Genomic DNA, 12,740 nt, shown 5'->3' with positions numbered 1-12,740 from the left:
ATCGTGGGAAATGCGCCAATGTCACTAACCCACGGCACTGACAAGGAACATTCACGAAGTGTACTGCGCCGATTTCGTTCAAATTTGGTAGGATGGTAGTGTTCCGTAATTAATGGAAATTTGCAAAATTTCCCGTGCCCTTAAGCCCTGTGGCCCGAGATATCTGCATTCAAAGTTGCGCGACGGCCACCCTTTTTGAGGCGAGGGGCCCCTCACTCACGGGCCGGCAGCGAGGCGTCCCTGCCGGCAAGCGCTAGGGGGAAGGCCTGCGGGCGGTCCGGGCGTCAGCGGTCTACTTACTATCTTCCCACAGACGAAAGAAGCGGTGCGTGATCCAAGGACTAAACGATGGCCAATGTTTCGAGGAATTTTTGAATAGCTTAAATTTGTACACATACCCTTGCGGCTCCTGCTTCTAGTCAAGATTTTCAGAAGGGTTCGAGAGGAGCCATAAAACCCACTCCTTCCACCCTCAACTATTGTTGGCTGAATGGGAAAACCAAAAGGGCTTCTCCATCTGGCGAATGACGATAGGGTCTTCGGTACCTCTGTTTAAATCAGCAAAAATGCTTTTTCTACACCATTTGCGAAGTGAGCTCCGAACGAGGACGAACAAGCAAGAGATTTTGTAGACGAGTGAGCTGCAAAGCCGTTCCTTTTATTTTCATCGAAATGGTGATCAATCCTAGGAATGTAATAAAAATATTCGTCGTCCCTGCCGGCAAGCGCTAGGGGGAATGCCTGGGGGCGGTCCGGGCATCAGCGGTCTACCATCCTTACGCTGACAAGAAGCGGAGGAAAGATAGAAATTATGGATTTGTAGGCATCCAAGAATGACAATCACCTTAGCCCAGTTTCCCTATAATTTATAAATAATAAATGCAGATAATTTTCCCGTGACCGATCGACTAATTTCCATAAAAAATAATAAATGTAGTTCAAAAGATGCGTACTCTGTATACGCCTGCGGGGAATTTACCCCTGCCAGCAAATTACGATGTTTATCTACTCGTAATGTCGTAAAGGGCAAAATTAATGTTACTCATAGCGAATTTAACGCTACAGCATTTTAGCTGCATGCAGATTTGCGTATTAAGTAAATGATAAACTCAATCAATTAGTGTTGTAGGAAAAAAGAAACATTCAACATGAATTTTGGGGGAAGGCGCCAACAAGAATTTTCGGAGTAACAAATAATTAGATTACCGCATCCTATATTCCTTCACGTATTTAACATCAGGCAAATAGTACCTTCACCGCTTGAAGACCGGAAAAACCAGGGTAAATTGAAGTCTTTGAGAGGGTAACGCCTCCTTTTGCTGTGAACCGACACCAAAGGTTGTCTACGACATATTAATTTCCTCTAACCCTGCAGTGACTGCCAGTGGATTAAGAAATGTCTAAACTTTTTTCTCATTCTCTTTTGAGTCCATTGAACTTATTTACGCACAATGGCAAGGAACTATATACTCATGCGCCAGATTTTACACTCTAGGTGGATTGAAATCCGTTTTCGTGACTGTGACAATGCCGAACAGTCGAAGACCATCGACACTCATTAGCTTGGGTCCGACCAGTAGCGACTGACCCAACGCCGCGGGGGCTCTCCCTTCGGTCTTTGTTTGCAGTTTGGGACGGGAAATATAAAAACGCACAATGAGAAGGCGACCGCTCCTGTCAAATGTTTCCCTCACGTTCACAGTTTACCCCACCCTCAAAGACTCCCACAAATAATGTCTTGACCTTCGAATATCCCCGAGCCTATAGATAATATTCCTTTTAGCTTGAGGAAAAACCCAATCGTTTGCCCTCACCCAGTGAAGGAATAGACACAAAACCCTACATTTAGCACAGGCCACTCTTTTTTTTCTCTTTCTGGAAGGATTTACCAACATTCCGTTATTTTAAAGGTGCCATTAACCAAATAAAGTGAAGATACCCGAATTTCCCATGAGTGATCTGATTCAAAGACTTCCGATCACTTTAAAATAATGTATTCCGTCCCCCTCCGTCTTCATCTCTGTTTATCGAGTCCTGAACTATGAACCTCGTGGAAGTCTCTCCCTTGCGCAACTCTTAAATGAACCCCAACCATCAAAAATCCTTAAGTTTTCCGCTCTAATTTTAAATACATACCATGAAAGGCAAAAATTCACATTAAACAATGAAATCCCATTCAGAAGTGCAATAGGGCACAAATTTTTCTATTTTTTTTTCAGCGAAAAATGGTGAAAACATTGATATTCAAAATAATTATGAATCAATCATCTATTCTATAGATAAAATAATAACAAAAAATGGCGCTCTATAGTGTTTTATTTTTCACAGTTGTGATGTTCATTGAAAAAATGGTGAAAACAGCATTTTTTTGCACAGATAGCGCATCTGATGAATGTCAAAAAGTTGCACCCTTGTTCTTCAACTATAATATCACATCTATCCTTCATAATATTACTATCGAAGCAATAATCAACAGGCGTAATATGCACTTCTGGTCTTTCATTCGTGTATCCCGCTCGAAACCAGGAGTAGCGAATGAAATTTTTGAACAAAGGAGCGGAGAATTGTGAGTGAGTCAGAGATTGAAGTTTCAAAATATTATTTCTTTGAAATAAATTCAAGTCTATTTGGTCCAGCAACACTCGGTCGGAGAATTTTCTCACAAAATTCTTCCACATTCGGAAAAAATACACATCCAACGGCTGTATGATGCTTGTAGTTTTGGGCGGTATTTGCTGTATTTCAAATTGAAATGATCCTGTCTTCATGGAAAGAATTCCTTCTCTGTTATTAAATGCACTCCACGAGTCCACCAAGAGAATTGTGTCCTTTTTTAAATTTGGAAACAGCACTTTACCAAAATACTCTTCTAGCAAAATGGTTTTCGTCAACAAACCGGAATTAGAAGCCACGACGTGAAGATTTGGAGCTTCAAACACAGAAACATTTTTTGGAAAAATTCCACCTTTCTCCTGCAGGCAAATAAATAAAGGAGAGAGAAGTTCACCATCCATCGAGATCGTCGGCTGTATCGTATACGAATGGGTCGTCGCTCCGAGGGACTGTACCGTTGACTCCACCGTTTTCACTCCTCGGAAATGCAGGGTTCGTCCCGAGTGTAATTCTTTCTTAAACCCACTCTGGTCAGTATTTAAGAGAAAGTAATTTGGCTTCTGGGCCAATAATAGCCGGACATCGTTTACAAAAGAATGTGCCTTTTCGGATGTCTTTTGCCAGTCAAAGTTCTGTTTCCGAGAAACAACTTTGGTAACTTTCCTAGACACTATATTATGCGATTTTTTAAACTTCCACAACCATCCTGTTGAAGCAGAAAAATTTTCTAGGGGATTTGTCATTTTGCCATTATCTTCATACGCCCACCTTCGTAAGTCACTATCGTGCACTATCTGGAAATCTTCTTTCGCTCTTCTAAATCTCTCTATTAAACATGAAGAAACTGCGTTCAATTTCCTATCGTCATTCGCCAGATGGAGAAGCCCTTTTGGTTTTCCCATTCAGCCAACAATAGTTGAGGGTGGAAGGAGTGGGTTTTATGGCTCCTCTCGAACCCTTCTGAAAATCTTGACTAGAAGCAGGAGCCGCAAGGGTATGTGTACAAATTTAAGCTATTCAAAAATTCCTCGAAACATTGGCCATCGTTTAGTCCTTGGATCACGCACCGCTTCTTTCGTCTGTGGGAAGATAGTAAGTAGACCGCTGACGCCCGGACCGCCCGCAGGCCTTCCCCCTAGCGCTTGCCGGCAGGGACGCCTCGCTGCCGGCCCGTGAGTGAGGGGCCCCTCGCCTCAAAAAGGGTGGCCGTCGCGCAACTTTGAATGCAGATATCTCGGGCCACAGGGCTTAAGGGCACGGGAAATTTTGCAAATTTCCATTAATTACGGAACACTACCATCCTACCAAATTTGAACGAAATCGGCGGAGTACACTTCGTGAATGTTCCTTGTGAGCTTCTCCTGATGGGGGAAACCTGGGATTTTCGGATTTTTTTCACCCGATCAATTTCGGTTCCCCACGTTGAACTCTATTCACCGCTCTAACCCGCGAATTTGATGTAGTTCGTCAGCTTGCCTAAAACGGCGCTGCATGCACTAAACGACTAGAGTTCTCCTCTTTTTTCGAGTCAAGTACCAACGACGTGCGAGCGACAGTGTATGACGCGAAATTAAAAGTATTCGAGGTATTCGAGACGGCACCTTTGGCATAAATATTCGAGATCTCGAATATTGAATACTTTCTAGTATTCGAGTATTCGCGGATACTATTCGCACATCTCTAATTTATATGGAAAATCCTAATGCAGCAATTTAAAACTGAATTATTATAAAACCTAGGATTAAGTAGATATGCATCACTAAAAAAATTAAGATGAAATAAATTATTTTATACATTTTGGTCCATTGGTATTTTAAATCCCAACACTGCCCCACCGTCGCGATGCCCCACCCTCGCGATGGGCCTGCTTGTCATGTCATTTGCAAATTTATTACATGAAAGCACCATGTCTTCACAATAATAAGAAAGTATTGCACAGTATGCTCCAATAACTATCAAGTAATAGAGCACACAGTACAGTATTCCCATATTAAACTATCTTTCCATGATTGACCCAGGATAGCCTTTTGCATAAGAATAGAGGACTGATGCAGCAATAAACTATATTTTTTTAATGAAAATCTGAGATGACGTGTTTGATGCATGTAAATGTGATATGATGATTGTTCATCTTACCATTTATGAGAATTGGAGAGTTTAAAAAAAAGCTGTGAATGATTTGACATGGAATAGCTCTTATTGTTAGCATGTTTTTTTCCTGATCTGGATTTTTATATATCTGCCCTATGGTATAGCTTACACCTGATTTAAGACATTTAATCGATTTTAGAGCATATAACAACTCTAGCTCTTCTGATACTAAATAACTTACCAGGAGGAGATACTAGAGGTGGTTCTTTTTCAACATCGGTGTACTCAACCACTCTCTCCACCGAAGTCATCTGATTCTCCATTTCGGCTGACTGTCGCATTCCCCATTGGAACATTCCGGTCAACCCAATGGACTGAGTGATGGCCAAACCAACATTACCACCAAATGTATCTGAAATGAAACGGAATAAAGTATAGACAGAGTTTCCAAATACATATGTTGATAACCAGGTTAGACTTTCCATTTCAACCAATGTTTCAATGGAATACTTTTATTTTTGCATTTACTTTTATTTATGCATTTACTTTTCCATTGAAATATAGGCAGAAATAGAGCACCAAACCAACTTAAAAATTAATAAATAGCTTTAAAACTAAAATAATTTTCACTATTACCCTGATAAAAATGAACTCCTAGGGGCTGAAACCCCTAAAATGTTTTCTCTAGATACCGACCACCAGGGGCAGATCTAGGATTTTTTCTGGGGGGTCTGACAGGTCATCTCATATTTGATATTAAAAATAAAATACAACAATTACTGTAGAAATATACTCTTTATTTTGATATGAAAGTTATTAATATTAAATTAAATGATTGAGGCTCCGCAATACACAAAATAAAACGAACATAATGATAACCGCATTAAAAATCTTGTCTATTTTTTATGCATCTGGAGGGGCACGTGCCCCCGTGCCACTCCCCCCCACCTTAATGATAACCGTATTAAAAATCTTGTCTATTTTTTAAGTGCCTGGGGGGGTACGAGCCCCCGTGCCCCCTCCCCTAAATCCACCTATGCCCACCACTGTAGGTGACTACCTGAATACATCTTCTGATGAGACCAATAGCCCAGGGGTACCTATCCTAAAACACCCCATTTTTTATATACTAGTAACACTTCATACGGTCTACTAGCAACAAAAAATTAATTTACCATTGAGAATTATGCAAATGAAATACATATACAGCTGGTTCAATAAAATGCATTGTTTCCTGACACGTCATGAAAATTGACAACTAAATAGTATAGGCAACCTGCAAACCACCCAAGCTCCCCCAAAGCAAATTTCTGGCAAAGTACCTGCCATGCAGATAACGCTTTTCTTTATACATCTTGGATGGTAGCCATATCCTTCCTCAACAGCCTGCTGAAGTTATTCTAAACCTCGATAGAGGAGAGCAATATGTCCTCTACACCTATCCTCTACACTTCATGGTGTATAGAGGAAGGGAAAACTAACCTTCCCTTAGAATCCCATCTATGGATAGCAGGGCTCACCCTGCAATACTCGAAATTACACAATATTACCTAACTTCGATGTAGTGGAGGCTGAGGGTATGGCTAATATCCAATGATCCTAGCTGAAATGTAGTCCTAAACTAGGTACACAAAGGAGTTAATTATTTTTACTAGGGTAGATTTCCCCTCATAATATCATTCAGAACAATACATCAATCAACTGTCCCAGTGAGAAATGAGTCATCGAATCGCCGTCGATTCGACGTCGAAGTAGTCATCGATAATTCGTCGATGGCAACACATCGATCGATGTCTATATGGTCCGAAAATCGACGTGTTTTCGACCTCGACGTCATCGACGTGTTTTCAACGTCGATGTCATCGACGTGTTTTCTATGTCGACGTGGTACCGTCTTCTTACCTGCGATTACTAATAATAATTACGGATATATAGATCTTTTCGGCTAATAAAGAGCATCTATTGCTGCCCCAACGACGGATTTCACTCGAGCACGCATTGTCTAAACAAATGACGGGTGAAATAATTAGTCTGTTTCAAATTTATTATGGTGAATTGTAACCTCAAGTCCTTCGTATTTATCTTTAATAATAATCAGAAACCCTTGAGAAAAAATGTGAGCTGTTGATATCTATGACGCGAGGCTAAAGGTATCGAAATGACACGAAACGAAACACCGACAGCAACCGACACTGGTTTCCCACGGTTCAACCGGTTTATCAGATCGACAGGGTCCAAAGATTAGTAGAGACCGGTAGAGTCTGTTGGAGACTGCCTTCAAGCTTCAACGACATGCGCTTCCGGTAAAGTTGCAGAATGAAAAGGAATCAAAGATTGTTCTCCGAGATTAAGACTAATGTGTATGAATTAATAAAATAATTATTTAATTTTAGCTTTATGATTTGTGTCACATATGTTTTAATAGAGTCTCACAGTTAAATTTAAGACTTTGTCACAACATCACTCAGCCAATCAACACGCTGGCCCCGCTGACCAATGAGAATAACACGTCGAAAAATCGTCGATTGAACAAATAAAATCTACGTCGACCACATATCGATCTATACTCGTCGAATCGACGAAGATTCGACGTAGATTCGATGAACCATTTCTCACTGGGTGTATGCTTTTCCTCAATGACACAGTCCTAATGAACTAGTGTAATGAATACTGGGGTAGTGACATAATGACAAGAAGTGCCAAAAATGCTTAAAAACTTACCACCACCCATGACCAAGAAGCTGATGGTAACCAGGGAAATGTAGACAAAGCAAAACAAATCCAGCCAGAGTCCAAATGCTCTGCTGGTGGTAATGAACATGAACCATGCTGATGAGTGGGTATCCTGAAAAAATGAAAAGCATCATGATGACATTTCTTAGTAAAATAAAATAAGACTCTAGCTTAAGCATAAGCAAAGCATACTCCAGACATTGCCAGAAGGCTAGATAATTTTAAATTTAGTTCACAAGGATTCTAGCATATAGGTATAAGTACATATTTTAAAAAAACATCATTACCTGAAAGTTATCAAACTCCTTGATCAAAATATCCTGTGCTCCAAAAGCTCTTATTGTGGAAAGCCCTTGAAGGGATGCATTGAGATGTGAAAACACAGGACTTCTGGCTGAAATTATTAAATAGAAAAATTAGGCTGGGAGTAGCAAGAGACATGGAGGCTGTTAGCTAGGCTTAGGTTGCTTCAGGAATTAAACTTTCTAAGTGACACAGAGAACTTCCTCTCAGAATCATATTACATACCAAGGCACAACAAGCATGATAACAGAGACAATTATCTATTTGAATTCAACTAAATCAATGCCATTTTTAAAATTTGTCTTGCTCTGTGCCCAATATACCTTGCCGTGTATGCATTAGTTATAAAAAAGACTGCAAAATTGTTACCTACTTACATACAATGGTAAAAAAACTTTTGCTAATGAAAATTGAAGCAAATGAAACTATGTAGTTTACCTCCAAAATGAATAAATTTAATAAACTGAGGACCTAACTCCAGAAGGACCGCAATAATGATTCTAGTTTGTATTGTATTGTTATGCCTACAGGCCCTGGGTCTGTTGACAGAGGTGACTCAAGTAAAAAATTAAGGACTAGATATGGATGGGTACTTGAATGAAAGCATGAAAATGTAGAGAGAAATATCACACAAAATGTCCTAGGCTCAAACCAGGATATTATAAAAAAATATTATTTCCCTTACTTATACTCTTTTTAAAAATGTCTTGAAATAGGCATATTCAAATTCAACTTACCTACTCCATCCAATCTCTTCACACTTCGGGAAGTAGACAAATAGATGTTCCTCAGGTAATAGAAGATTATTCCAATTATTAAAGTAGGCAGAACAAGCCAGAAATTCATGATTGAAACCATTATGATGATCCCCAACAAGCTTAGAAATATCTTAAATAAAAAAGGAAAAAAAAGACTTAGGATACATGAGGAGGATAACATGATGATCAGGTGCATAAGTAACAGTGCCATTCAAGGTCATAAGTTTTAAAGCATTCAGTGCTATTTGTCCAACCACGGATGGGCTGAGCCTCTGAACCCCAGCACATCACCCTCCAATGAGAGAGCCGACTAAGAGGAACTCTACCAGCATCTCAATTTATGAATCGACTAAATTCACTAACTCATTATTAACTTTGTGGTATTCCATTATAAGTATTCTTGGATATTACACTATTACTTATACCACTGCTTTTTTACATAACGCAACTCGGGTTTCGATGAGTTATCATTATCTTCATAGATCATAATTTAAGTCTGAAGATGATGATAACTTATCGAAACCCGGGTCGCATTATGTAAAAAAGCAGTGGTATAAGCAATAGTGTAATATCCCAGAAAACTTATGAATTAACTGTTAAAGTGAGGGTAGGCTACTATGTGGTGGCCACCTTAACCAATGTCCACTGAGATGTAGATAAAAAGGTAAGGATATAAGGGGGGACCCAAAAATATCTGGACACAGTTTTAAAAAAGTTCAAAATCTAATTTTCTGTCTTAAAAACGTTAGTCACCTTCGGTGTACTCTCCATTTACACTGATATATTGGTTATAACGTTTTTTCTACCACGTGAAACACCTTTGGTTCTCGTCCTTCGATTTTCTTTCCACCTCCGTAATATGACCAAAACATTTCCCTTTCATCACCATTTTCATCCGGTTTAACAAAAAGAACTCAAAAGGTGTGAGATCTGGTGAGTAGGGTGGATGAGGAAGCAGTATCATGCAATTTTTTACCAAAAACTCAAGTCAGGAGGCAACAAGCGGGGGATGAATTTCGCCACAATTTGCCTCAATTGCTAATCTTCAGCTGAAATTTGCTGTAATGGACTCCATGAATGACCAGATTGTTCAGCGAGTCTGTCAATAGTATGCCTCTTATCAATTATGTAGCCAGAGGGGAGTCTGAGGGGTCCAGACCCCCCCCCCAAAATATAAAAACACAATTATTTTCCTTCATAAAAGAAAAATAAATATTGAAAAATCATGAATTTAAAAAATATTTCTTTGACGATTGAAGTTTTTTCAATTATGAAAAGTGTTAAAATTAGTTAAAAAACCATTATTTTGTACCCTGTTTTTCAAAAATTTTTCCCCTTGGTTTTGGACCCCCCCCGAACAAAATTCCTGGCTATGCTACTGCCTGTTATCCTCGTGCACAAGGGTAAGAGTTTTTTTCCACATTTTCATCAGTTCTGGACCTGGAAGGCCGGTCTGATCATTGAATGTCTTCGATCGACATGTTGCCATGCTTCAATAGTGAATACCACTCCTGCACTCGAGTTATATTAAAAGTGTGTTCTTTATAAGCTGTAGACAACATAATAACAGCGTCCGACCCAATTTTATCGAGCAGTGAGCAAATTTCAACGCTGCATGATGTTTTTGAATATCAGCCATTTCAAAATTCGAAGAGATCAAAAAACTCTTCGAATTTAAACTGTCACAGGGGCTCGCTGCAACCGCCTATATCCACACCATTTCACATACTGACTCAGAAATGATGAAATATGTAACACCCAAGCCCAAAATATAAGAGCGACGCACGCAACGATATCCGTCCGGCTATTTTTGGGTCCCCTCCTCGTATATTTCACAAAACCGACAATCGCTGGGTGAAGCTTGTTGTGGTGAGCCTAGCCATGTATCCATGGAGTGGGTGTGTGAGGGGATGGTCTTTATTCCAGCCAGCCAGAAGTGTCCCATTAAAAGAGAAAGAAAAGGGGTGGGGAAACTCTGGAGTTTGCACTAGTTGCATAGCCAATTACCGTCCCCCATTTGCACCCCATAGCATGACTTTGTCTCAAGCAAATGAATCACCAGAAATCCTCTTTCCTTTCAGTAAATCCACGAGGTCTCTTGCACACATTGTGTTTTTAAGTCTAGTGTATAGTCTCTGCTGTGAAATAATGAGTGTAAGCCGCCAAAGTTTTTTTTGAAATGTGCTTGTTCCCGTAGTCTTTTAGAGGATGAAGCCTCTCGGACATGCTTTACTGAAGTATTTATATGCATTGCTGCATGAATCAGAATGAGGAGGAAGAAAAGTGGTCATAGTGTGACACTTTGCTCACAAACTCATGAAATAAATGTGAGAATTCATGAGTTCTTTGACATGGGAGCCCCATTACATATTCCTTGGCAAGGGTATTAGAAAGAACTGTGCAGGCTTAGGGAATCAGCTGGAAAACAGCTGTGGGGATCCCTCAGGAAAAATATGGCACAAGACATGACAATGGCTTATAATTCTATTTAAAATTTCATTACAATGGTTTCTTAATTTCGGAAAAGTTTAACAAAAAAAATTTATGATAACACACATGATCACCAAAAGAGCTATGAAATTTTTCCACCACCCAACCATCATGAGAATAAGAAATAAAGAAGAGTTCATTCAGACTTTCATATCTAACTAAACCTATAAATACTAGCTAAAACAAAGTTAACTTACCTGTAGAGAGTCAACCATGGTTTGGGGAAGCATTTCATCAATGGATCCCATATCTTTGGAGAATCTATTAAGAATACGCCCTGAAACAGTAGTGATGATAGAATAAATATTACGGGAAATTATGAAAACACAAAAAATTAACCTGTTTATGTAACTATATATACACATGTATATTAACTATGTACACATGCAAATTGAAATTATCTAAGTCATCAGGTTGATGTCCAAACTTTTTCCCACTGACAATGCAAGAGGTCATCCCAACTTCATTTGGACATCAATTGATACCTCCTTGTAAATGACTACATAACATAATCAACTGACCCAGTTCGCATCCCACAGACATTTAATCAGTATTCACCGATCATCAGTGGTGTTACTATGAAGGGGTGAAGAGGGGATAGATCCCCCCAAAAACCTCAGAGAAATAAAAAAATTATTTAAAACTATTTGTCTAGTTTTGACATGCAATAACTGCATCTACTTAAACTGAAATCCTTAGTGCCAATATGATGTGAAATGTATTTCCAGGCATGTCATTCTTCAAAAATTTTTCCGGACCCTGTTGCCTAAACTCTACACCCTCCATTTTCAGTCTTATCATTTCTTCCACATACTCAGCTAAATATTCAGAGCATGATTTTGGCTTTTCATTCCCATGATGCACACCCACAACAAAGGGTGGAATGGAAGGAAAATCCTCTAGGCTCATTAATATGGGCCATACCTGACTGTTTTAACTTTTACATAGAGGAAGCCCATCAATGTTACATTGCAACTATATTGCACCTGTGTGCAGGATGGAGGGGTTATCTTTCATTAAAGATAGTAACACTTTCTCAATGCCTATATGGCAATAAGACCCACCACCAATATTTTTAACATTAATTGTACGAGGGGTCTTCAGTAGAGTCTCGAGTCAGCAGGAACATTCTTGAAACAATGGTGTCCTCAAATGGTGGGTTGCCACCCCAGGCAAACCCAACCCTCCCCCAACCCCCAAAGCATATTCCTAGTTACGCCACTGCATATCATATATTATCGACTTTCACTAAGACAGACCAAATATTTCCATGTAGCTCTTCTTATAACATCCACAAAATAGTATATCTATTTAGAAATATTAAATACTGTGATAAGGAAACTCACCTGATGGGTTTGTGTTGAAAAACCTCATGGTGGCATGGGCAATTGATTGGAACATTGCATTATGTAAGTTCACAGAAGCTCTCATGCAGACGGTAAAAAACAGGAAAGAGCGTGCCAAAGTAACGACTATGGTCAAAAATATCAATGTGGAATAAATGTAAATACAATTTTCAGTGTTGAAAACTAAATACAATGGATCCCCATTCACATGAGCCATCTTTTCCGTGAATGACGTATTGAATTCTGGGACCAAAGACTCATTGGCAAATGAGAAGCCAGGTTCAGTGGCAGTTCCTAAAGATTTCTCCAATAGAATGTCCTTTTGACGCAACTCTTCCATGTTGGTCCTGTGAAATATAGTTTTACAATAATTTAATTAGAACTTTGGCAATAATTATTTGCTCAT

The 12,740-nt window shown here is 39.3% G+C and overlaps 1 protein-coding gene across 2 annotated transcripts in view; it reads right to left on the bottom strand.

The window, feature by feature from the left end:
• The window catches only part of LOC124160576 (ATP-binding cassette sub-family C member 4-like), an 80,061-nt gene that overhangs the window by 6,906 nt on the left and 60,415 nt on the right, over positions 1–12,740 (bottom strand). For both annotated transcript variants that reach the window (XM_046536457.1, XM_046536458.1), the window contains 6 exons: positions 12,335–12,681; positions 11,186–11,265; positions 8,478–8,628; positions 7,725–7,831; positions 7,426–7,549; positions 4,946–5,116 (listed from right to left, as the gene is read on the bottom strand). In XM_046536457.1, coding sequence (XP_046392413.1) covers positions 4,946–5,116; positions 7,426–7,549; positions 7,725–7,831; positions 8,478–8,628; positions 11,186–11,265; positions 12,335–12,681 — 980 coding nt within the window. The remainder of the gene's footprint in view (positions 1–4,945; positions 5,117–7,425; positions 7,550–7,724; positions 7,832–8,477; positions 8,629–11,185; positions 11,266–12,334; positions 12,682–12,740) is intronic.

Source organism: Ischnura elegans, chromosome 6, assembly GCF_921293095.1.
Source record: "Ischnura elegans chromosome 6, ioIscEleg1.1, whole genome shotgun sequence".
Classification (NCBI taxonomy): domain Eukaryota; kingdom Metazoa; phylum Arthropoda; class Insecta; order Odonata; family Coenagrionidae; genus Ischnura; species Ischnura elegans.
Note: the sequence above shows the minus strand (reverse complement) of the source record. Positions and strands in the feature narration are given on the sequence as shown.